The sequence below is a fragment of the Capricornis sumatraensis genome, chromosome 1 (genome assembly GCF_032405125.1).
Source record: "Capricornis sumatraensis isolate serow.1 chromosome 1, serow.2, whole genome shotgun sequence".
Taxonomy (NCBI): Eukaryota; Metazoa; Chordata; class Mammalia; order Artiodactyla; family Bovidae; genus Capricornis; species Capricornis sumatraensis.
The window spans coordinates 174,884,860-174,910,912 of NC_091069.1; the positions used below are offsets into that span (position 1 = coordinate 174,884,860).

Consider the following 26,053-nt stretch of genomic DNA (forward strand, 5'->3'; position numbering starts at 1 on the left):
TGGTGAAACAGAATAATCTCTGTGATTAGCTTTGACATTGGCATTCCTCAGTTTTATTTTTGGCTTGATTTAAGCTCCTGGGTCATTTAGTTCCTGGCCTTTTCTCCTTCCGTGGCCTCTTTGAAATTTCTCCCTAGTCACACAGTGATGCTTTCCTCTTTGAGGTCTGCTATTGTGGTCCCCAGTCTCACCCCTTCTATCCTGGGAATTCTAATACTGTATTTTCAAAATATCCTGCAGGTATCTGTGGACTTGTGACTTTATAAGCTCCCCTCTTGAGTCTCCCCTTGCCAATGTGTGTGCATCTCTCTCTGGCATTTGGGGTTTAAGGTACCACTTGAGAAAGGCCTTGGAGGCAGGAGCAGGGTGAGCTGGGCAAGGGAGGCACTGTGCATTGTACTGAGAGGCCCTTTGGCAGTGCAGATGGAGAACTGAGCATGCTGCCCAGGTCAGGGCAAGCCCAGTTCCTGAGACTCATTCTCTGAGTCAGGATCTGTGCCCAGGGTGTACCAAAGCTTCCAGCCTTGGGACTGTACCCTCTCTCCTGCAGCATGGACTGTCTTCAGACTTCCCTTCCACACTCCAGCTCCTGAAGAGCCAAAGAAGTGATTGGCTAAAGCATTCTTGCCTGCATGCTTCCAATGATGAGGCCAGGATCTCTGCAGGACAGACTAACAGAGAAGGAGCTAAAATTGCAGTAGGAGAAATTGATTTTGGACACAGGGGAGAATTTCTAAGGAGCTCAAGTGGGAGCCTCAAGGAGGAGGTGGAACCTCTGAAAATATTGAGAATGTCTGTTTGTGTGAGCTGAGAGGCCAACCCAGCTGAAGCAAGGGCAGTGCGGGAAAGGACCTTGAGAAGATTCTAGGCTGAAGTTGCTGCTGGTCAGGATCTCTTCTATGCTCCAGCAGCAAGTGCCTGACCAGGGTTGTTAAGCTAATTGTTAAATTAGAGAGACTGGGGAAGTAAACTGCTTCATGATGGGGTTTCTCTGACTATGTCCAAAGCTGATGTCATCTGTGAGTTCCTCCTGGTTGGGGGTGGTGGGTATGGCAGGCAGGTCTGACACGCGTTTTAATAAACCTTCTTCAGCTGCAGCAAGCCCCTGCCTCTCTTAGAGACCTGTATCCGCCATTGTGGGGAGTTCGCTGCCAACTTCTCTGTGCTCCTGTTTATTGCCCCAGTTCCTAAGCCTCACAACGATGGTGTTTTAGATCATCATCTTCTTAGGAATCGTGAACTCAAGTGCCCCAAGGAGCCAGATCATTAACCTGAGATTTTTGAAGCAGGCCTGTTGTAGATGGTGAGTGGAGACTGTCAGGGAGCAGTTAGGGAGTGACGGTGACTGTGGCAGACTGGAGAGGGGTCCCTCATCTCAGGGGAGCTGCAGCCGCTCAGCTCCAGCTGACTGATGCCATGTGGGAATGTGAGCTCCTTGTTGCCAGATCTTGTTTCAGAGAGGACTTAAATATGAATTTTCTTTGTGAAACAGCCTTGTTTTAAAATGCTGAAACTAATTCAACTAAAAGACTTTGTGTTAGTCAAACAAAGTCCATTAGCAGGATGAGTTCAGGCTGTGGGCCTCCAGTGTGCAATGTCTGATTGTGATCCAAACTGCTTATCTTATAGATGAGGAAACAGATCCAGGGAGGTTAAGCTTTTGGCCCAAGATTACAGGGAGCCAGGATTACTGCCTGGGGTGTGTAAGTCTCTCTAGCACTCCTCTGCTTCTTGGTGCTGATTTGGGGCCAGGCATTCTCTATGTTGGGGCAGGCTGGTTGGAGGAGACCAGACCTGGGGAGACACTTTGGATGCCACATGCCACATTATTGCTTTTGTGAGTCACTGGAGCTCAGGTGCTCCAAGTGTGGGGGATGGCTCCGGGAATTCACAGTTCCGGGAATTCTGCAGGTAGCCGCAGTGCATAGAAAGGTGTGGGGCTGGGTATTCAGGCTGCCCCCTGTTTTGGAGCTGTGTCCATGGCTGCAGTCTGTCCTTTTCTTTCCCCCAGGCACACGTGCACACATGCAGAGGCACTAGAGAAACAGGCATATGCCACTTTTGAAGCCTTGCCCTCCATCACTCAGGTTTATACCTTGGGATTATACTAGACTGTCCCCACTCTTCCTGGATTCCTCAGCTTGGGACCACCTTTCCAGTCTTGTTGCTGCTTTCCCTGTTCAGGAGTTTCGTGATATAGTGTTGGGACCATTGCAGTAGGCTTCAAGCCTGACTGCTCCTAACCCATTCTCCATTACTGTCTGATAAATCTTCAGTCTTTGGGGCATGTTCCTACTCAAAGTGGCTCTGCATCCCAAGGGTAAAGTAACAACTCCTTAACTTGGCACCTCGGTCTCCAAAGCCCTACGGCCTTGTTGTTGGAGTCATTAGCCTGGCCTAGGTGTGGACCCCAGCTCTGACACTTACTGGCTGTGTCGTGTTAGGCAGTTTTCTTGACTCCTCTGAGCCTTTTCCTTCTCTGTAATAGGATGGCTTTACATAGTACTGTTTCAAGAAATAAAGGAAACCATGAATATAAAGCTCTTACCCTGCCACATATTGATTATTTAATTGAAATTTTTATTCAAGGGGCTCCAGACTCTGGTTCCAGCATTACCCGTCCAACAGCCTTAGCTCCAGCCACTTTGAACTGCTCGGTGGCCCCAGTGCCTTGCTTGTTTTCTCACTCTCTAATATCCATCCTGTTTTGATTTTACTGTGTGTCTACTTCACAGTGTAGGTATTTGTGTCATTGACTTCCTTCCCCCATTGCATGCTCTTTGAGGGCAGAACCTGCATTTGACACATCCTGTACCACAGCAGCACGAGAGATGCTCAGGAAATGTTTGTGAAATGGATAAATAATATCCTCAGTGGAGCAGCTGCCTACACTTTGGCTCCACATCTGTTAATTAATTGATAATGTATGTATTTATGATAGTTTCATGAATATTTATTGAGTCCTACTGTGTTCAGGGGATTCAGTTGTAAAAGACACAGATATAGTCTGGGTCTTCCTGAATCCTGCCGTGTAACCAGGAGATGGGCCAGTGCAGAGGGCACTGAAGTGAGTGTGGTTAGGACAGTGACAGGGTGAGGCCAGGGCTGTGACAAGGCAGGCACAGGATGCTACTGGTGCACACAGCAGGGGGCAGCCAACACAGCCCTAGTCTCCTGAGGGCTTCCTGGAAGAAGAGGCGTTTCACCTGAGATGCAGGAGGATGACTAACACCTTGACTCAGGTACATGGTTTATTGTGATAAAGCGGCTCTAAGTCTCGGTTTTAAGAAAACCTTGCTTTGTTTTCATTCACTCACAAGCTCTTACAGAGATAACTTTTTGAGAACCAGGTTTTCTGAAGTGATTTGTAACCAAGGCAATGTTATCATTTTAGGTTGCTAGGGACTGGGACAAGGGTTGTTGATTGTATTCAAATTTTAAGCAACACCCAAGCTGACAGCTGTGTTGGAGAACAGAGTTTCTTCTTTCTTTAAGAGCTGGGTGGGAGATGATTCTCTTCTAATTGGGAAAAGATAATCACATACTCTCACGCTGTCAGGGTGTGGGGATTCAGCAACTCGGTCTATTCTGTTTTAGTTTGTTGCTTGCTTGTTTTGTGGCTTCAATTGTGTGGATACAGAGGCAGGAAAGCTAGAAGCAGGAAATGGCTGGGGTGTTTCTCTGACCCTCGTGTTGGGTCTTCTGCTTGGGTAGGGAAGAAAGACTGTAGTAGTAGACACAGTCTGCAGCTGCAAAGGAAGCAGGGATTTTTGCATTGAGGAGACGCAGAGATCTGGAACTGTGTGCAAGTGAGGAAACCTGACACCAGAGAGAGGAGACCACATAAGAAGATAAGGCTCTCTTTGTAGACCCTGTACAAAGGAAATGTACAAGAGGAAAGCAGGTGATTAAGAATCATTGTGATAGAATAATCAGAAAAATTATAAATTACACTTACATGTTCCTTTAAAGTGGGCTACATTGGGACTTCATGCTTGCATCTGTTCTTTTTAAATTTTTATTTAAAAACATATCATAAAACTGCTTTTTCACCGCAGCTAACATTTAGGACCCAGAGCCCAAGGCATCTACTGCCACCTGGTGGCAGAATACACCACCTGTGGGATTTGAAGTTGATTGGGGGGGATACACATTGATTGAAAACTGATTCTGCAGCCAAAATATAGAGTCGTAAAATATTAGAGTTGTTAGGGATCTTATAGATCACGTAGTTTTGCTTCTAATGAAATCCAGTATCTTTTCACATAGACTCTCTTACTTGAATGCCTCCAATAACAGGAAGCTCATGATCTTGCTTGACAGACTGTTCTGTTGCCATTCATTCTATCAGAGTGTTTCTTCTTTTTATTCATGTTTCATAGGTAGAATTACCTGTTTTTATTTATCCTAGTTTTTACCTCTGGAAAAACCCCAAATAAGTTTGCTTTGTCATCTGCATTATAACCCTTCAAATATTGGAAGCAGCCTGTCTGTCTCCCCATGATCTTGTTTTGAGGTTAAACAGTTGTAGTTCCTTCAGTCTTTATTGTGAAGTCATGCTTTTCAGGCTCTCTGTAGGCATTTCTTTCCTTTAGCTGCTTTCTACTTTGTCAGTGTCCCTGCCTAATTGTGCTGCCAGGCTTCGATCCAGCACAGCACTGCAGACTTGATCAGCTAAGTGATCCCTGGTCCTTGCAGGCTGCCTGGGCACTAGGCTTCAGATGCATTCTGGATAGTGTGAATTAACTTTCTGCAGTCTGACAGTGCTGACCCCTCTTACATTTGTGGTAATGGAAAACCCAAGAATTTGTGTCCTTCCCCATATTTTTGAGCTTTTTTTTTTTTAAAAGCTAAAAGCAAGACTTGACTGTAAAATGAAAGCTAAGTCACATAGTTTAACACAATACATTCTCAATTTCGGATGTTACAAGTAAAGTCAAAGCCCCTTTTTACTTCATACCAACTTAATTTCTCCCTGGAGGTAGATCCTGGTAGCAGATATCAGGGACTTTCCCTCCTTTCCATGTATTTACATATATGTCTATCTATCTGTGGAAATTATCTCTTTGTGTATATATGTCTGAGGTTAACATATAGGGCTTTTATATCATTTTGCAACTTTTTTTTTTTCATGCAATGACATGTCTTGAAAATCTTCCAGATAGTATTTCTCATTGTGGATATTCCATAGTTGGCTTAGCAATTCTTCTATTGTTTCTTTTTTTAATTTTTTACCATTATAAACAGTGCTGCAGTGAACATTCATGAACAAGCATGCACATGGGGAATTATTTCTCTAGGGTAGATACAAAAGATTGGAATTGCTGAGCTGAGTAATAGGTACATTTTTTTAATTTTAAAATGTAGATCTCATGCGTAAAGCTTGCCCTTGTTAATTCCCTAGTGTTCAAATCTAGTGAGATAAATTTACTTATTGATTTTGGTCATCTCTTACAGTATTAACCTCACTATACCAGTTTTATGTCATCTGTCCATACCATCAGGCATATCTTTCATCTTGTCATCTTAGAAACTATTTTCTTTTTAAGTCAAAATGCAGCAGTCAAGGAAAGAGCTTTGTGGCTACCACCAGAGACCTGTATCCTACCCAAAGCTCACTGTATCGTCCTAATAAACACTCTTTGGGTTCTGCAATTTGTCTGCAGTAATCCCACCCAACTCTACTCTTATCCTGTTCATTTTTCACCATCTTATCTATAAGACTACTGTGGAGGACATTTGCCGAAGGTTTAGCAGAGATCCAGGCACATACTTTATGCTGTTCTCCTGCCCACCCACCCTCACAGGCCTGTCATGGAGGGAAATGAAGATGATACGCATTGCTCAAGATGAGAGTTATTTAAAGTATATGCGGGAAACACTTTAATGAGCAGTGTTTGTGTGTACCTCTGGAAGAGTACTTTCCATCTCAAAGATATTAGGAAAACAAACTATCTGTTATCAAATTACCCTTCTTCCATATATGTTCTCAAACCAGTTTTGGTCCTCCAGGGAGACTGTGTCTGGTGGCAGAGACATAGCAGCCTTAGTGATCAGCTCAGTGCCTCGGGTTATATTTCCAGTATTGTTCAGAGATATACAGAGATATAATCACGTGGACACATCCACAGGTGTAGGTGCATGGACATGATGCACAACCATGGACACATGTTTTCTCTGTTCAGTTCTTGTAGAAGGACCTTGTCTGAGTTACAGACCTTTTTAGCTTAATCTGCCTTATTTGTAAGAATGATGGAAATGATGAGGCAGGTAATTTCCAGCTCACTTTTACCTGGCTTGGAAATTTGTGTTTATATGCCCACAGACAATCCTCAAGATAAGAGGGATGGTGGGACCAGAGTCCTGGAGCGAGTGATGAAGGCATTGCAACTCTGAAAATCCTCCGGGACAGATGTGTGGTCACATCGCTGCAACCACAGGGTGGTGGTCCTTGGAGGCTCTCTGTTCCCCAGGCTGGGGTTTGGGAGCTCTGTCGCCCTTTTGGTGGTAGCCAGGCTTTGACTTTTCATTCAGGAAAAGAAGCTCATTTTTAGGGCATCCAGTATGGAAAAACATAACCTCAAATATCTATGATGTAATCTCCAAGGAAAAAGTTGCTTTGACTTTTTCTTACTATAAGTGGAAATTCTATTTCCTTTTCTTCGTCAGTGGGCCTGAGCTGTCAGAGGCTTCTGGTAGAGTTACAGCCAGGTAGATCTCCAAAATCCCGCAGCCATCTTTATTTGCAGGATGGGATAGTGGTGGTGTCAGTTCTGCTTCAGAAGAGAAAAACAGAAGGAACAACAAACACTCCTTTTACTCTTGATGTTTCTTTTTTCTTGTCCCTTAAGCTGATAAACAAAACAAAGGTAAACACATAGTGAGAAGTGCAGAAGGGAAGAAATGATATGAAATGAGCGAGCTGTTCCTCATGTGCACGCTGCAGCGTTCCTTTACCCTGGACATGGTGCTGTGCCGGCACTAGCTGCTAATGGCAGGTGGGAGTGGGGTGAGATGCAAAAAGGCACCAACTATGGGCTCTGCCCACAGGAGTTTACAGTCTGGTAAAGGTAGTCTGCAGACAGCATGGACGCAATGATATGACCGTGTTGCTCTAGGAAGACGTTGATGAATAGTACCTGGGTAAATAAACCACCCTCATAAGGAAGAATCTACCGTTTGTTTTTCATAGGTCTTGCAAAGCTACATTTATCCTTCCAATACAGGGAAAATAAATAGAATCTTATGTTCAGGGCTTCCATTGTCTGCTTCAAGTTAAACAGATCCACTCTGGGCAAACCGTATTTCCCTCCAAGAACCACTTCTTCCCTCTGGGACCTAGTGATCACCTGCCTTGGGCAGGGCTGCACATACCCCCTCTTTTCTCTTGAGTTACAGCTGGAAGGTAGAAATTCTGCTTTCCATACTGTGAGTTCTTGGGGAGCCCCTCGGGTATCCTGCTTCTTCCTGTATTTCCAGGCATAGTCCAGGATAGAACATAGAGTAGGCACCTATTTAATGCTTGTTGAATAAACGAAAGCTTTCCTTTTTCTATTCCTCATTCATTCATTCACTGAACACATGTTTATCAATTGCCTTCTCTGTGACAGGCACTAAGGGATACAGAAGTGAACAGGACCTGGTTGAGGAGACATAGACAACTGGAAGTACAGTATGATATAAAATGGATTTAATATTGACACTGAGGAAGAACAGGGTACCCAGCTCAGCTGGATGGGGCAGGGAAGGCCTTCTAGAGACTAGAGAGTTGGCACAGATAGCTTAGATAATGACAGGTAGGAGACAGCATTCCAAAGCTTGGGAAGAGCACGTGCAATGGCCTGAAATAGCTATCCGAGATGGAGTGCGAAAGCTGGAAGTTCATAAGAATGATAATATTAATCATGAACATGTATATAGTACTCACTGTGTGCCAGGTACTCCTTTAATTCTTTTGTATTTGTTAACTTATTTAAATGCTATTATCATCCTCATTCTACTGATAAGAAAACAGAGGTACTGGAGGTGCAGTACCTTGAGCAACCTCGCACAGCTAGTCAGTGGTAGACTGGCATATGTAGTCTTGATGGTGATACAGCATTTAAGCTTGGGAGGGGTTGGTCACTGATCCCCACTGGGAATCCAGGCATGCTGCTGGATATGGACAAGCCCCTGTGATAGCAGTCTGCTTGGAGAATATCTAGTGAAGATGGTCAGGACTTCCGGTACATCCTAATTGTCACATCTGCCTCCATCAGGCAGACAATGAGACTTCCCTTTGCTGCTGTAGATGGTTCATTGTGTCTTGTCCTCTGTGAACAGACTGAAGAGCAGAGGGTCCTCAGCTTCCTAGGGAGAATGGACCTGGGCCAACAAAGAATAAACCGTGTGTGACCAGATTGCAGCCTCCACGGTAGACTTCCATCCCTAATGAGGGAGACGGGGAGAGAAGAAGGAGAACTGGTATAAAGACCTCTACCCACAAGCTGGATACCCTCTCCCCATGCTTGGCCACTGGATGTGATTGTCAGGGCTACAGGTGGTGAGGGATGGGTGAGGAAGAAGAAGATTTCAATTGGTCACTACCGGGCCCCTAGAGAATGGGCCTGAAAAGAGGTAGAGGTATTGCTTCTGCTTGCTTCCTTCCCGTTTTGGAATTGAGTGATCCACCCCAAAGCCTGAGTGCCCCACAGGCCTTATGCAGCCCCTCCCTGTGGCAGGTTGTGACCCTTCCTCCAAACTCGCTCAGGCAGACCCTGCTCAGAGAGGTGTCCTTGCAGCCTCCTCACAGCCTGCTGCCACTTGCTCAGGAAAAGCACAGGAACTGCACGTTGGTGCTTGGAAAAATTAATGCTTTCAAGATGAGCTCCTTACAGCCTTAGCACGTCTGTCTCTCTCTCACCAGCTGAAAAGCAAAGAAGCATTCTTAGACAATTACTCCCGGAGGGAGCCCAAAGACTGGCTTTGTTTATTGAGTGTTTTTAGTTACAACACGTGAAGTTCTGAGATTTTTTTGGCTTTGGGTTTTTCTGGTTTTGGTTGTGGGGATAGAGAAGATCAGTGAATTCCCAAGAAACAGGGCACTTGAACTGTTCACAATTGTGAAGGCATCTTCTTATGTGGACACAGTTGCGTGTCCTCGGGTCAAGGAACTCGGTAAGACCTGACAGATGGGACCCAGTCTCTGGGCTGGCACTGTACCTGGATGTTTGGAGCCTTCTATCTGCAGCTGTTTGGGTCACATCTCTGTCTTTTAGTGACTCCTTCCCCTTCCTCAGGCTCTCCTTGCTTCCACTCTGTCTTCTGATGGACGCAGCGCTTATGACAGCCACAATCAGCTGTCACCTCCCTTCACCCTCAGCCCCTCTTCAGTCCTCACCGTGTGAGTGACAACACTCCCAGTAGAGACAGTGGGTTTGAGAGTATCCGTGTCGGTGAGTCAGAGCCCACCGTTCAAGGGCAAGGATGGCCGACTTGCCAGTCTGCCTGCCACGGCCCTTCCAGCCTCATCTTGGCAGCGCCACTAATTGGCAGTGCCACTCTTTCCACATTCATCCTGTCTGTGGCCTCAGTGTTTTTTTTTTTTTTTTTTTAACTACATAGTCTTAAAGATATGTATTGATACAAGGGGAAGATAGTAACTGTTTAACACAAGCTCTGGACAATTACTGCCTCTGACTAGAGCTGGAGAAGGCAATGGCAACCCACTCTAGTACTCTTGCCTGGCAAATCCCACGGGAGGAACTTGGTAGGCTGCAGTCCATGGGGTTGCTAAGAGTTGGACATGACTGAGCGACTTCCCTTTCACTTTTCACTTTCCACTTTCATGCATTGGACAAGGAAATGGCAACCCACTTCAGTGTTCTTGCCTGGAGAATCCCAGAGATAGGGGAGCCTGGAGGGCTGCCGTCTGTGGGGTCGCACAGTCGGACACGACTGAAGTGAGTTAGCAGCAGCAGCAGCAGAGCTGGAACTTGATATGAAACATAGTTGCCATCTCTGACTAAAGTCCCACAAGTGGTCTAAGGGGCTGATGAGTGAGTGGGCTGAGAAGAGGTGGGTTGTGCTGAGTGCTCGCTGAGGTCACAAAGCACCTAGCCCATCCCTGTGGTGAGCAAGGAGTGGTGCCAAGTGTGGGATGAGCTGCCTTTGCCGGTCAGGGGATGGGTGCATGAGTCCAGGGACTTGGTTCCAGTGGCCTGTGGGTTCTCTGTGGATCATCTCACATTCAAGACCCTGTGAGTGAGAAGTGGAGAAGGAACTTGCTGTCCTGGCCCTGAGGGAGCTCTCATTTTTCATAAAAAGCCCAGCTGCTACTTCAGTCAGCCTAAATGCTTTCAAAATTACCAAAGTAATGAATGCTTATGGTAAAAAAATTATAAGGATATAAAATTGCATAAAATATAATTCTCTAACCACTTACTCCCATCTCCTAGGGATAATCACTGTTAACAGTTTGGTAAATCTCCTACCAGAACTCCTTTTCTATGCACATTGAAATGCATACTCATAGTGTCTATGTGTGTATTTATAGTCTATCTTTTCTCACAAAAAATGGACTAGTACAAATTATTTCAAATTATCTTGCAAATTTATTCTCTCACATATACAATATCTCATGGACATCCTTAAATTGTCACTATATGTAAAACTCCGTGTCCTTTATAGTGGTTTCAAAGCCTAATGCAGATTGTATCAATAATTATATCGGTTTATTTTACCAGTTCCTTGTTGTTGGATTTCTAGGTTATCTCCGATTCTTTCTTGCTAGTTTTTACAGAATATACTGAAGCATTTTGGTAATTGTGAGAGTTTTGTAAGTAGAATTGCTGGAATTGAAGGTTGTGCACTTTATGAATATTGATAGGTACTGCCAAATTAATTTCTAAAAGCATTATATCAATATACTCTTCTGCCATGTTATGTATATACATTTTCCAATCCGATAGGTGAAATATGGCCGGCTGTTATGCTTTAATTTGCATTTCTCTGATCATTAGTAGAAGTTAGCATCTTTTTACTTTTTATCTATCATTTGTGTTTCTTCTTCTGTAAATTTCCTGTTCATGTTCTTGACTCATTTTATACTGGGTGGTTTACCTTTTTCTTTCTGTTTTTTTTGGGAGCTCTTTGTAAATTTGAGATCTTAATCTTTTATGTAATGTTTTGTTGCAATGAAGCATATATTTGTCTCCTAGATTATCTTTTAATGTTGTTCATGTTTTTATAATTTTATATATTCCTTTTTCCTCCTGAAGACTTAAAAAATCTGTGAATATAATACATTCATATTGCTCAAAAATCAATACAGTATCAAATATGACCTTATGCCTATCTACCCAATCCACTCCTTCCATAGGTAACTATCAGTGTTATTTCTTATGAATCCTTCCAGTGCTTCTTTCTGAAAATATAGGCAAATCTGAATCTGTACTTACTATACCATTTTCTTATTGAAAGTGAGTAAACACTAACTGCATTGTTCTATACCTTGCATTTTTAGCCCAACAGTATGTTTAGAAGATCTTTTCATATCTATTTGTGGAAAACTATCGTTTTTAACAATTGCCGAGTATTAAGATATATACCTCAGTGGGCTTTAGACTTTTTCTGTTTATGTATGCCCTAAAAGAATATTAAAAACCATATACTCCCCTGATACATCTAAGTTGACATTAAACATTTTTTTAAAACCATAAGTTTAAGTGGTTGCAAATAAAATATTTTCTAGCACATTGTAGATTTATAAACAGGCTTTAAATATGTTTTCTTAAAAATCTTGGAGCTGCATATTTAGTGAATTGGAAAAGGTATCTCTCATTGTCAAAACAAGTAGCCAAATCAGATATATTTACTTCCTGTAGAGAAAATCTGTGTTTTTTTTTTTAATTCAAGCAAGCAATTAATTAGACATCCCTGTAACAATTCTGCCTTCAGAATTCAAATTCTAAGATAGGTGGACAGATAGGTATGATCCTGAGACTAGACATGCTTTTGTCTTCAAGATGAAATTAAAGGTACAGTCCTTTTCAATACTTCCTTGTGATCTCAGCCAGTCTTGTGGCTTTGTCTCCAATCACCAATGACTCCCACCTTCATTTATCTTTACACTGTGACAAACCACCCTCAGTCTTAGTGACTTACACCAACAATTTACCATTTCCCTGATCGTGAGGCTCGAGTAGGCAGTTCTGCTTTACGTGGTGTCTGTCATGGTGCTGGAAAGGCAGGAAGCTCAAAAGTGACCTCACTCACGTGGATGGCAGCTGGCATGGGTGGGGCTGAGATGAGCTGGGCTTCTCAGCCTGGGTCCTTGGTTCTCCTTCATGTGGTCTTTCCATGTGGCTTTGTCTTCTCTCAGCATGGAAGCCAGACTCTAAGAACAGTTACATTTATTCTTGACTCCATTATCTTAAAATGTTCTTTAAAAAGTTAGGTACAGTTCAAGGGTCAAAATTCAAAAGGTTTAAATAGATATTCAGTGAGAAGTATTCCTTTCAATACTGTTCTCCATCCCCTGGTCTCCTTAGGTGACTTGTATCTTCCTTCAGAGATTAAAGAATGCATATATGTGAGCTGAGCTTTGTGTCTTGCCTAGGAAAAACTTTCTACCCTAAGACTGTCCGTTTTTCTTCTTGGAGTTTTATAGTAGTTGTTTTTTTTTTACATGGATATCTTTAACTAGGCTTTCTCATATGCATGCTGTGAGGTCAGGCTTGATGGACTTTTAGGGAAGCCAAATCATTGGCATTTACTACATGGAAACTATATCAGGGAACTCCAAAAAGTTTTCCGTCTCCTCAGTACTGAGAGTCATCCACATATTTCATGTGGACATAGTCAAAGGATTTTTTCTTATTGACTCTCTCTTGGATCTTTGCAACCTGTGTTAGGGCAGAGGGAAGAAGCCAAATGAGTTGGGGCATTTGGGCAAGTAAGATGTAGGAATCTGCCTCTACCTGAAGGGCAGGTGGAGAGCTGCGGGATATGGAGTCCTGACTTGTCCCTAACTCAGCACTTCACAAGGTCCACTTGGCTTACAGCTATCCTCAGAGGCAAAACTGACATTGTCTTTTTTTAATAAACTGGTGTGTTTGTCCATTTGGATCCCATGGATTGCTAAGTTCAACTGGCACGAGCTTGTTGTCTGTTGTAGGAGAATGCACCTGCTGTGTTAGTTACAGTACTTAATATTTCATACATGTTATTTTGTTTTTCCCTCATGCAGGTTGTTCAGATTTTGTAAGGTCAGCCTTATCTTCATCCAAAGATGAAGAAACTGAGATTTAGGGAAGTGAAGTGATTTGCCTCAAGTTACTAGTCAGTCAGAAAAAGACTTGTGATTTGAACTCAGTCGGTCTGATTCAGCTCAGGCCCTTTCCTAACCTTAGTTCGTCAGTTAGTTCACTCGCTCAGTCATGTCCGACTCTTTGCGACCCCATGAATCGCAGCACGCCAGGCCTCCCTGTTCATCACCAACTCATGGAGTTCACTCAGACTCATGTCCATCGAGTCAGTGATGCCATCCAGCCATCTCATCCTCTGTCATCCCCTTCTCCTCCTGCCCCCAATCCCTCCCAGCATCAGAGTCTTTTCCAATGAGTCAACTCTTCACATGAGGTGGCCAAAGTACTGGAGTTTCAGCTTTAGCATCATTCCTTCCAAAGAAATCCCAGGGCTGATCTCCTTCAGAATGGACTGGTTGGATCTCCTTGCAGTCCAAGGGACTCTCAAGAGTCTTCTCCAACACCACACTTCAAAAGCATCAATTCTTCGGCGTTCAGCCTTCTTCACAGTCCAACTCTCACATCCATACATGACTGCAGGAAAAACCATAGCCTTGACTAGACGGACCTTAGTGGGCAAAGTAATGTCTCTGCTTTTGAATATGCTATCTAGGTTGGTCATAACTTTTCTTCCAAGGAGTAAGTGTCTTTTAATTTCATGGCTGCAGTCACCATCTGCAGTGATTTTGGAGCCCCCCAAAATAAAGTCTGACACTGTTTCCACTGTTTCCCCATCTATTTCCCATGAAGTGATGGGACCGGATGCCATGATCTTTGTTTTCTGAATGTTGAGCTTTAAGCCAAATTTTTCACTCTCCTCTTTCACTTTCATCAAGAGGCTTTTTAGTTCCTCTTCACTTTCTGCCATCAGGGTGGTGTCATCTGTATATCTGAGGTTATTGATATTTCTCCCTGCAATCTTGATTCCCGCTTGTGTTTCTTCCAGTCCAACGTTTCTCATGATGTACTCTGCATATAAGTTAAATAAGCAGGGTGACAATATACAGCCTTGACGTACTCCTTTTCCTATTTGGAACCAGTTTGTTGTTCCATGTCCAGTTCTAACTGTTGCTTCCTGACCTGCATACAGATTTCTCAAGAGACAGGTTAGGTGGTCTGGTATTCCCATCTCTTTCAGAATTTTCCACAGTTTATTGTGATCCACACAGGCAAAGGCTTTGGCATAGTCAATAAAGCAAAGGAGAAAAGGAAAGATATGAGCATCTGAATGCAGAGTTCCAAAGAATAGCAAGAAGAGATAAGAAAGCCTTCTTCAGCGATCAATGCAAAGAAATAGAGGAAAACAACAGAATGGGAAAGACTAGAGATCTCTTCAACAAAATTAGAGATACCAAGGGAACATTTCATGCAAAGATGGGCTCGATAAAGGACAGAAATGGTATGGACCTAACAGAAGCAGAAGATATTAAGAAGAGGTGGCAAGAATACACGGAAGAACTGTACAAAAAAGATCTTCACGACCCAGATAATCATGATGATGTGATCACTAATCTAGAGCCAGATATCTTGGAAAGTGAAGTCAAGTGGGCCTTAGAAAACATCACTAAGAACAAAGCTAGTGGAGGTGATGGAATTCCAGTGGAGCTATTTCAAATCCTGAAAGATGATGCTGTGAAAGCGCTGCACTCAGTATGCCAGCAAATTTGGAAAACTCAGCAGTGGCCACAGGACTGGAAAAGGTCAGTTTTCATTCCAATTCCAAAGAAAAGCAATGCAAAAGAATGCTCAAACTACCACACAATTGCATTCATCTCACATGCTAGTAAAGTAATGCTCAAAATTCTCCAAGCCAGGCTTCAGCAATACGTGAACCATGAACTCCCTGATGTTCAAGCTGGTTTTAGGAAAGGCAGAGGAACCAGAGATCAAATTGCCAACATCTGCTGGATCATGGAAAAAGCAAGAGAGTTCCAGAAAAACATCTATTTCTGCTTTATTGACTATGCCAAAGCCTTTGACCGTGTGGATCACAATTAACTGTGGAAATTCCTAACCTTAGCAGGCTTTATATTAACTGAATAAACAGATCATACAGGGATTAGTTCTAGAATTTATGGAAATTGCTTATTTTTAAGATCCATAAGCAGAATTTATTTCGTGAAAAGTAAAGTGATCATGGCAATTGATTCTTTTCTTTTTAAAAATAAGAGTCAAGGAAGAGAGAATTCAAATTGCCTAGTGTGCTTCTGTGTGTGTGTGTGTGTGTCTTGGGGTGAGTGTCAGGGCATTCCAGTGAGTCAAATATTCTGATGCAATAGTGGTTTACATTATGGAACAAACACAAACTATACATTTTCCAAAAAATAAAAACCCAACAATTATATTTAAAAATGTTTAGTTCTAGATATATGCTAGTCAGAATTTAGTATTTCTTTGATGATACAGTAGGCTCTTTTTGACCCCGTTGAACTTCATATTCAAAATCATCAACCACAGTTGTCATCTGGTGCCTGACTTTCCTGGGAAGATATGCTGAGGAGTCTATTTGGAATAGCTCTCGGTGGAGATGGAGAAGGCGTGGGACAGAGAGAGAAGGGAGACAATTCTCCACACCAAGGGCTCTCCACAGGCTGAGTGAGGCATGCGGTTTCATCTGTGGTGACTGACATCTGTGAGTTTTTCCAAGTCAGTAAACTGTGGCAATTGAGAAGCGGGAGGAAGAGTTAAGAGAAACCAAATGTCAGGGGGGCAAAAGGCCTCCAGACCTAAGACCCTTGGGTCACTGAGTCACACCACCTCGATTGATGGGTGAAGCAGCTGCTGTTAGTAGAGGGAATAGGGAGGCACCCCTGCCGGGTGTGAAGGAAACAGAGGAGGCAATAATAAACTCTTGGGTTTCTGGGCTGCTGGGATCAGGTTCTGAGGTGTCCACTCTATTTATTGTTTTACTTTTTCCCTCAAGAAGAACTACTTTCTAAATTAGAGGTTTGGAGACGGCAGTCAACTATGTTCTTTCTGGGTAGGAAGTGGGGGATTACGGGATGAATGAGGGAGGCAAAGGAGGCACCGGCTTCCTTGAGTTGCCTTCACCAGGTCACCCAATAGGCACGTGCCCATGGAGCTAGGGAAGAGTCATGGACCCTCCTCCTTGTCCCCAACACACCCCACCCCTGCTGCTTATCCAAGGCCTGGACTTCCACTCCCCTTCCTTTTTTAAAAAAAAATATTGAATAAATATATATGTCATTCTGGATCATAATTTGCACAAACTAAGCTTTTTGACTTTATGTATATATATATGTATACCAACTCTTTGCAATCCCATGGGCTATACAGTCCCTGGAATTCTCCAGGCTAGAGTACTAGAATGGGAAGCCTTTCCCTTCTCCAGGGGATCTTCCCAACCCATCCATTGAACCCAAGTCTCCCGCATTGCAGGCAGATTCTTTACCTGCTGAGCCACAAGAGAAGCCCAAGAGTACTGGAGTGGGTAGCCTATCCCTTCTCCAGCAGGATCTTCCTGACCCAGGAATCGAACCAGGGTCTCCTGCATTGCAGGCAGATTCTTTACCAACTGAGCGATCAGAGAAGCCCATATATATATATATATACACACACACACACACACACACACACACACACACACACACATCCTCAAAAAAAAAAAAAAGAAGTTAGCATTCCCCGTGATGGTAGAAATATACTATTTTTTCCCAATTCCCTTTTTAAAAAGTTGATATATAGTTGACATACAACAGTACATTATATTAGTTTCAGGTGTGCAACATAATGATTTGTATATGCTGTGAAATGATCACCACAGTAATTCTAGTTAGCATCTATCACCACACATAGTTAGATATTTTTCCTTAGATGAGAACTTTTAAGATCTCCTTTCTCAGCAACTTTCACATATACAGTACAGTGTTATTAACTATAGTTTCACCATGCTGTACATTGCATCCCCATGACTTGTTTATTTTTCTATAACTGGATGTTTGTACCTTTTGACCCACTTGACCCACTCTCCATTGCCCACCTCTGGCAAACCATCAGTCTGTTCTATTTATAAGCTTGGTTTGTTTTTGTTCTTTGTTTTCTTTCCTTTGATCTAGGGCATTATCTTTTGCCAAAATGTAAATATTCCCGGAGGGTCTGAATATTAAGCTCTCCTTGTGCAGACCTTAGAGGGGCTGAGATTATTTATCGTAATACTTTTCACAGGCCCAGGATGGGTGAGCTTTGAAAAGGCATGAGGGCACGGCTTGGTTTTTGGGGCCAGGGTGGCAGTGTTGGGGTGGCATGCTGTGGAAGGAGAGTCGGGGCCACACGGGGTTCTGGCGATTGGTGAGGGAAGAATAAGTGCTCTGGGGAGGTGTCCAGGAGGGACTGCATTTCCCTGACTTAGCGATTTGGTGTAGAGCCCAGTGTGGGGAAGGGCTGTGTGACGTTTCCAAGAGCTCAGGCTCCCCCAGTCGAGGGAGTGTTAATGATCCCAGAGGAGGTCGGAGGTGAACACGGATGAAAGCCACACAAAAGCAGGCCAAGGCAGGCTAATGAGCTTCCGCCTTTCGCTCCTGCCACCCAGCCTGATATTTGAGGTGACATTTAAAGCCATTGTACAGATGAATGCTCTCTGGAGCCTGTGGAGAGAGGAGCCTGATTCTCAGCCTTCTGGCTGGCAGCTCCTCAACTCTGCAGTCTGGGACCCTCTACTGGGCTTTGAAGGCCCCTTACCTTCCAGGAGATTCTTCTAACTGCACTCTGAGGGTGTGTGGGGAAACAGGGTACAGTCTAGAATTCAACTAGAATAGCTCAGTGAAGTAAGAGAGGAGAGCAGGGATGAAGCAGACAGATCCCTGTTTCAGACTCATCTGGGGAGCTGGTTAAAAATGCAGGCCTTGGGGAGTGAGACCGAGTTACCTGCCTGGATAACCAACCCTCTAAGGTGATTCTGCTGCCCATTAAACTTTGAGAACCTCAGAGATAGAGAATGAACGAGGTTAGCTGGAAAAGGCCTCTTGGGAGAAGTGGGCTTGAATTTCAGCATGACAGGTGATAACCTGTCTTAGGTGCTGGCCTCAGGTGTGGACCTAGGAAACCTGTTCACTTGGGGACACCTGGCTCTCACAGGAGAGATGGGCCAGTGTCCGTCCCATCCATGGATGGCATTGCTGAGAATGTGTTGTCACAGGGCTTCACTTCTCCACTTGGGTGCTCATCGCCAAGGGGACAGAAGTGGTGTGGGAGGTGGCTGAGGATGGTGTCTGCTGGAGTGTGTGATACATGTTGCAACTGAAGTACAGCTTGCAGGGCAAAATGGCAGCCTGGTGGAGCACACTTCCTCGGGCAGAGATAGTCTTCGCTCTGCTATGCAGACTAGCAACACTGCCACCTTCCCTGGTGAGCTAGCCCCGTGTGTCCAACAAGCCAGCCAGTGCCTCTGTGGGAACAGTGGTCATCGTCCCAGGAGATGAGTGGGAAAGCTTTGGGACGTGACTGCTTCTCCCCTCCCTCAGTGCTGCTTGCCTTCTGCTCCATACACTTGTGCTGGCGTTATCTGATTGGGAACACAGTGTTTCCATGTTGGGGCGGGTAGAGAGCGGGAGAAAGAACAGTGCCACGTAGGAAGAAGGAACAGGGAAGAGAAGGGAACACATCCATGTTCTGGTGATCATCCAGACAGGCATCAGCCCTCTGGGATGGACGGGTTGTTGCTGGCCTGGAGATGCTCCTTGCCTCTGAGAATGGGTCCCCCTAGCAACAGCCAGGTGGGCTGCAGGAACCTGGCCAACAGGAATGACCGTGCTTGCTCTGACCGTGATGGAAGAAGGAGCCACTGCAGGAGTATTGTCTAAGACAAAGTGACAACAACAGCAAGACCTAATAAGGCCCCTTCCTGGCCAATATCCCGTCCATTCTAATTGCACTGCAGCGAAACGGCAACTCTGACAGCCTCTTGGAACACTGTATTATTCTTCTGGATGGGCTGCATTGAAAGCAGGCTTATGAGGCTCTGTGGGAGCTGGAGAAATGAGCAGTGGTGGACCGAGGAGCTCCCGGGAGCCCAGCATGATGGGCTGAAGCCAATGTTTAGTGAAATTGCTGGCTGAATGGGTTCATCCTGGGCCTGACCCCACAGGGGACGCTTACGTTCTTATGTTTACAGTTTGTGGGGGCAGTGCTTGCACCCATGTTGTTAACATCTTTATTCCCTTTCTGTCTTTGAAAACGAAGCTGTGTGGAATGATTGGCACTTGATTACTGGAAGGAGGGGAACAGGGCCAGCTGCCTTCTCCAGGCCCAAGAATGGGACATGGAAGAGTAGCATTAGCCCGGTCAGAGTATTCTAGTTAGCACAGCTCCCACACGGTCACTGGGACTTTCTGCCTCATAGCAGGTGCTCTTTTCAAAGCCTATCTCTGGGTCTCCTCAGACCCAGGTGGGAGCCACGTGTGCAGGCCTCCCATCTCGGATCTCTCCCCAGTAGGGTATACAGAGCCATTTTTGGCATTCTTATTTGGAGACTGCCCTTCCTCGGCAGCCAGAAGCCCGGAGCCAAAGAAAAAAACGAAAGGCTGTCATTCGGTAAGAGGCCACATGCAGGCCCTCCGCTGAGCCTGTGCTTGTGGCCTGTCAGCACTGCCCGAGGGTCCTGCCCTACTGCGAGGGCCTCCACTTCTCTATGAAAGACATCACACTTCCCCAGAGAACAATCCAGAGCCACAGAAACACCTTGGGAGAGACAGATGGCACACACTTCTTCAGCCCAGCCACCGACTAGGTATTTGGCCATAAGTCAGTTATTTAACCTCTTGGCATGTGGGTTTTCCCTTATGTAGACTGGGTAAAGTGAGTCCCATCCTACAGACCTCACAGGGTGGCTCAGAGGCCCAAGGGAGAGGATGGATGTGAAAGTTCTTTGTGAGCATGAAAAGTACCGGCCACACCTGAATGATGAAGCCTGTTATTCATGAAGGAGGGGGAGGCTAAGGGTCAGTGCACTTCTCTCTGGAGAGAGAGGAGGAGGGGTGTGCATTCTTGTGTTAACTACAGACTGGAGTCTTGTCCATTTAAGGTAATAGTAAAATAGCTCTAGGAGAGCCGGCGAGGTAGCTTCTGGGTGGAGGGGTGTGCTCGGTCCCAGTGCTGCCCTTCCTGAAGGAGCCACGATGCCGTGGTGGAGCAGGGGCAGGGCCAGCGTGGAGGAGACCGTGGCTCTGCTCGCCTTCTCCCTCTCCCTCCTAGCTCCTGCCCTAGGCCAGGCCTCCTCCTCAGTCTGAATTCTGTCAGAATCTGCAGCCTGTGTCATCTTGGAAGCCTGAGCCTCCAGGAAGAGCTGACGCTGAGGAGGCCTGCTCCTGCCGGCTTCCAGATGGAGACCAGGAGGCCTGGGAGGCCAGCATTTCTACTGGAACAGTGAGAAGACGTTGCCGGCGTGGCCTGGGCTGGGCGAAAGCAGTGATGAATGCGCACATGGCTGCTGGGTAGTTTTTAGGCTTGGAGTCCAAAGTTGTTCTGGACCTGGGGTCCTCTTGATTTCACTTATGCAAATAGGACTTCTGGTCACCTGGGAGCACAGCCTCAAGGCCAGGGTGCCCTGTCATCCTTCCACAGGCTTTAGGTGGTGCTCAGGGAGTGAGGCCCTTGTAGTCCACTCCTTTTCCTAACTTAAAAAACAAAACCATGTGGGGTGCACAGACATTTGCTTCTTCACTCATTCAATTAGTAAATACTTAGGCACTTGCAAAGTTCAAGACTCTTCAAGGTTCAGTGATGATCACAGAGCAGATCCTGTCTTCATGGAGTTTTTGGCTGAGTCAGGAAGCAGAGTCTTGTACAAAGGAGGGAGTGGAATGCAGTGGAGATGGGAAGGAGGACCAGGGAAGGCTGCCTGACTCTGTGGCATTTGAGCTACGTGTTGGTAAAACCAGGAAGACTTGGCCGCAGTGAATACTTGGCCATAGGATGGCCGTGCTCTGGACAGGAAGACCAGGAGCCAGTGCACAGAGGTGGGAAAGCATGGGATGTAAGGGCTGTGGGAGCTGAGGATCTGGCTAGAGAAAGAGGGCTTGGAGCAGAAGGGGAAAGGAGCCCTTGAGCACCACCATTCACCACGTGCTGGACCAGAAACTTTAGGTCCTTCCTTTCTTGGGAACCTCATAACAGCTCAGTGAAGCAAATACTGTTCTCTCTAGTTCCCAGGCGAGGAAGCTGGGTTGGAGTAAAGTGATCAAGGCCAGGCAACCGTTAAGTGGTAGCAGGATTTGAACCCATATCCATGTGACTCTGGAGTCCGTGCTCTCTCTACTCTAACAGAGGATCCACCAAGGGAGATGGAGTCTGTGGCCTTTTTCTGGCCACATGGGTCCAGCAGCCTTGGGCCTGGGGTGCCTGTGGTTTCCATGGAATAAGGCAGTGAGGCTCTGGCTCTTGTAGGCTGGCCTCAGAGTCCAGGATGGCTGAGTTCCTGGCTTCCTATCCCTGTCTCCTGTTAGGAGAGCCGCTGGCCTTTGGCATGGGAGGCAGGAGAAGCCAGGATGGCAGGAGATCCTGGAATGACATCTAAGATACGACCTTGACTGTGCGGTTTCATTCCCAAGACCACTTCTCCGCTCCCTTCTTTGTGAAGGTGCTCCCTGGTGCCCGCCCCTGCGTCTCTTGACCTCCCTTTGGGCCCCTGCAGGCTTGGTCTGCACCAGGCGGCAGTGTTCCGCACTTGTTCCTTTGTTGCTGTGAAACAGGCTCCCGGCACAGTCAGCCTCTGTGTGGGAGGACTGGTGGCTGTCTTCGCAGGCAGGCATTTGCTTCGAGCAGGCTGCGCGCAAGCCCAGCGTCAAGAAATTCCGGCCTCCTCAAGTTGGCGGTGGTGGGACGAGGCTCTGCTGAGGGGACTGGCTGTGAAGGATGAGTTCAGGGGGGGATGACGGACCGCTTCTGGGAACAGTGGTATCTTTGGTATCTCCGCTTGCTCCGGCTGCTGGATCGAGGTATTCCGGGGGGGGGGGGGGGTGGGGGGGGGAGAGAATGGATGTGAGAATGTGTGTGCATGCATGTGTGTGTGTGTGTGTAAGAGACAGAAGCAGAAGGCATGCATATACACACAGCTTTCTGACACAGAAACAGACACACACACACACAGGAAGACACAGTAGAGGAGGGAGCAGAGAGCAAGGAGACAGAAGAGGGGATGAAACAGATGAGTAGCCAGCCCATAGAAAGTAAAAAAAAAAAGCAGCTGTTTTTCTGGGGACATTTGTGACCCAGCTGGGAATCAGGAGCCCAGGGCCATTTGGGAAGCATGTGTATATTGGGACCTCATTTCTTGTTGGGTTGATCAGCAAACTCAGTACTGTAGTCAAAGGCAAGCTCCATCTTGCAGGACTCTAGGTGGAACCCTGAGCAAGAAGCTGGGGGCAAACAGATGCAGGCTCACGTCTCAGCTCTGCCACCACCAGCTCTGTGACCTTAGGCTGATTTATGAGACCGTTATGAGCTTGTTTTCCCATCTGTAAAATGGGCGTGGTGAGACTTATATGCTGGGGTTGTTGCAGAATTCTTAGTTCATTCATACCTATAAAACACATGACATAATGTCTGGTGCATAGTAGGTGCTTTGTAAGTGTTCATTTCCTCCTTATGAGGCCCCTCAGCATCGTGGAGCTCTGGCACCTGTCTGGAGGACAGCTGCCTTTGTGGGTTATCGGTGAGCCATACAGAATTTGCAGTTAGTGGAAACAGAAGGGAAAGTCCGTTTTATTCTATTCCTCAGGTTAATCTGACCTTAATACATTTTACCATCAAATATTCATGTGATAAAAATCTCCTGGTAATGTGATGCAAATCCAGACATTCTGTTGTAAGGAAGAGCCACTGTTAACTTGGTTGAGTAATTTATTTATTTTTTTTAACAGTGTTGAGTGTTATTTTTAAAAGTGTTGGCTCCTTTAAGAGATTTTTGGGAAGACTGAGATGAAACCCTGGTGGAAAAAGTGGCCTAGGGGAGGCTCTGCTGCCCAGCCCAGGGTGTGGTCGTCTGTACTGGGGATTGTCTTAGGTGTGCCAGGAGGTCAGTACCAGGGGGGAGCAGAGAGCTGCACACAGCAGGTGAACCAGGGCTCTTATTGGGGAGAAATCAAAGATGGAGGAAGCCAAACCAGCACATCTGAAAAGCAGCTTCTCACTAGCACTGAGAACAGGCCAGTGGGAGCCAGACTTGAGATGAGATGAGAATGTTAGGAAGAGAGCCAGAACTTGTTACTGGTGAAGATCAGAGACCAGGGAAGGAGAGGCCACAGGTGGGAATCATCCTTATCCATGTGGCCTTAGGCAAGTTCCTTAACCTCTCTGTGCCTCCTTCACTGTGAAAGAAAATGGTAATGACAGCAGCAGCACCAACTCAGAGGGTTGCTGTAGGGAAAGCTACAAGTGAAATACTTATTCCATGCCTGGCATGAAGAAAAGTGCCCCTTGAGTGTTAGTTTTCTTTACCAATGCTGTTGATTCTCACTGTCTTACAGACGTCTTAGGAAAGACAGGAACATGTGGTATCTAATAACCAGGAGTTGAGAAAAGTCCAATTAAGAGTTGTTAGAGGCTTAGAGATAATTTATACTTATGGAAATTAAAACAAGATTCAAGCTAACATGATGCTAATTATAAAAAGCTAGATGTTAATATACAAGCTACATTAATAATAATTTGGTTTTATTTTTTAGAAAGTGCTTGAATCCATGAGTTGCAAACTTGGGTTCAAGTTTTGGCTTCATTACTTTCTAAGTGCCCTTGATTAAATGATTTACCCTCAAACTGACCCTAGGTTTACTAATTTGAAAAATGGTAGATGTTAATAATAATTATAGAATTTGGGGGAGATTTATTGTGTTAGTGCATGTAAAAGTGTCAGGCATTGTTAGAAATGTCAGGTTAGTAAATTTATGAATTAACTAATTAAACTCTCCCCAAAACATTGTTTTCCAGATGTGTTCTTCCATGAATGTTTCATCACCATGTATGGCTATATTTGGAAAGTTTATGGTCTTTCATAAACAGTATCTCTAGGGTTTTCTTTAACGTGAGCAGCTTCTGACTGTGGAGGGCAACTTATTTCCAGGTTTGGGGGGTGGTGACTGTTGATTATGTTGCCCAGTTCTAGTTAATGAGTATCACAGTATTATACATGTACATGTGTGATGCCTGAAGCCATGTTCAAGCAGGATTTTAAGATGTAGCAACTTTCCTCTAGTAACTAATGTTAGCTAACTTTGTGTAGACTGCAGCATGCTTTAATATGGTGTGCTAGGCTGAGCTGGCTCATGGGAAATGCTCAATAAATATTTGTTGAATGAATGGATGAATGATGAACCTGTCCTTCTGGGCAGTGAACAGACTTCCCTGGGATCTGTCTTTAGTGTAACTGAATTTAGCTCCCTTCATCATTTTTTTTTTTTAGGATTTTGTTGTTTCACCCTTATCATTGTCATGCCTCATATCATTTTGAAAGTAACAGACCTCAAGAAAGTGAAGAGGGAATAAGTAAGCAATAAGAAGAAGTGGGAAATGATAAGTTTAGCCCAGGAAAATGAAATAATCGACAAGCTGTGTGCCAGCCTGAGTCATTCTCTTGGCTGTGACTGGGGGATAAATGAATCTGTGATTTGACACACCTAGGAAAAGGGAGAAAAGTACTGGAACCCATCACGGAGCGGAAATAAACTTTACCAAGAAATGGCAATGCATATACTTGGTGATTGCAAATGAATCTTTTATCTCCCTCATCATTGTTCATGAAGGGTAAGGATTTAAGAAAATAAAAGGGGTTGTTTTCTAGGACTTGACTATATGTGAGGATTTATAAGAGAATGAACTGCCAGGTTGCTCAGACATGATGATTTTGACGATTTCTTTCATTAATATCAGACGCTGTTTTTACAGTGTTTGTTACTGGACACTTGTCAACTCTGTCAATCATGTTCTGTGCTTTCAGATGGTGACTACGGAGATGGTTTGTATGGTGGGATCTGTCCATCAAAAGAAGGGTGTCCATACAGATCTAAAACATGAGTGTGCGTATAAGAGAAGTAACATTGCATTTTGGTGTTGAGTGTTAGTGTAACCATGGGGACCTGACAAGTGAGATGGGGGTTTACATTTCTTTGTTTACATTTAGTTAAAAAAATTTTTTTGGTCATAAAAGGGGAAGAGTGAAAAGGCAGCTGCTCTTTATTCATAGCGCATTAGGCAGTGTTTCTCCATGTGTGGGAGCGACCACCTCTGGTAGCTCGTGGGATGATTGCAGGCAGTTTACAGGCGTCCCTGCGTGCTTTCTTGCTGGTCACTGCTTGGCAGTGTCTGGAGGACACCCTGTTTAGTCCATTGTCTGCTTCTGCTGTGCTTTCTAGCCCCTGCTCTGACCCTATCCAGCAAGGCCTTCCTTATCCCCATCCGTCTCTCAGATCTCCCCTCATTCCTGCCCCTAGTCTCCCTTTTACCTTCCCACCAGCTTTCCCTAGGCCTCACACTCTGCCCTGCCTTCCTCTCTGCCCCAGATATCTGCCTCCTCTAGCCCCTGTGTTCCCTCAGTCCTCTCTCTGTCCCTAGAGCTCCTTTAAAGGCACAATCCCCGGCCACCTGTAACCCTATTCCGTGGCATTCTCTGTTATTCTCTAACCAGAGCCAAGACTTCATCCCTTCTCACTGCTGTGCCTGGACCAACTTGACCCCATGGATCCTGGGTCTCCTGCCCTGGACCCGCCCTTCTGTGCTTAGTCATGTCCAATTCTCTGTGACCCCGTGGACTGTAGCCT

The 26,053-nt window shown here is 45.2% G+C and overlaps 1 protein-coding gene across 6 annotated transcripts in view; it reads left to right on the top strand.

Annotated features, from left to right (window-relative positions):
• The window catches only part of KALRN (kalirin RhoGEF kinase), a 694,704-nt gene that overhangs the window by 42,362 nt on the left and 626,289 nt on the right, over window positions 1-26,053 (top strand). For 3 of the 6 annotated variants that reach the window (XM_068966292.1, XM_068966447.1, XM_068966584.1), the window contains exon 1: window positions 22,171-22,237. The exons of the other annotated variants lie outside the window; for them this stretch is intronic. In XM_068966292.1, the coding sequence (XP_068822393.1) occupies window positions 22,171-22,237 (67 nt within the window). Of the gene's footprint in view, window positions 1-22,170; window positions 22,238-26,053 lie in introns of those variants that run through there. 6 annotated transcript variants of the gene reach the window in all.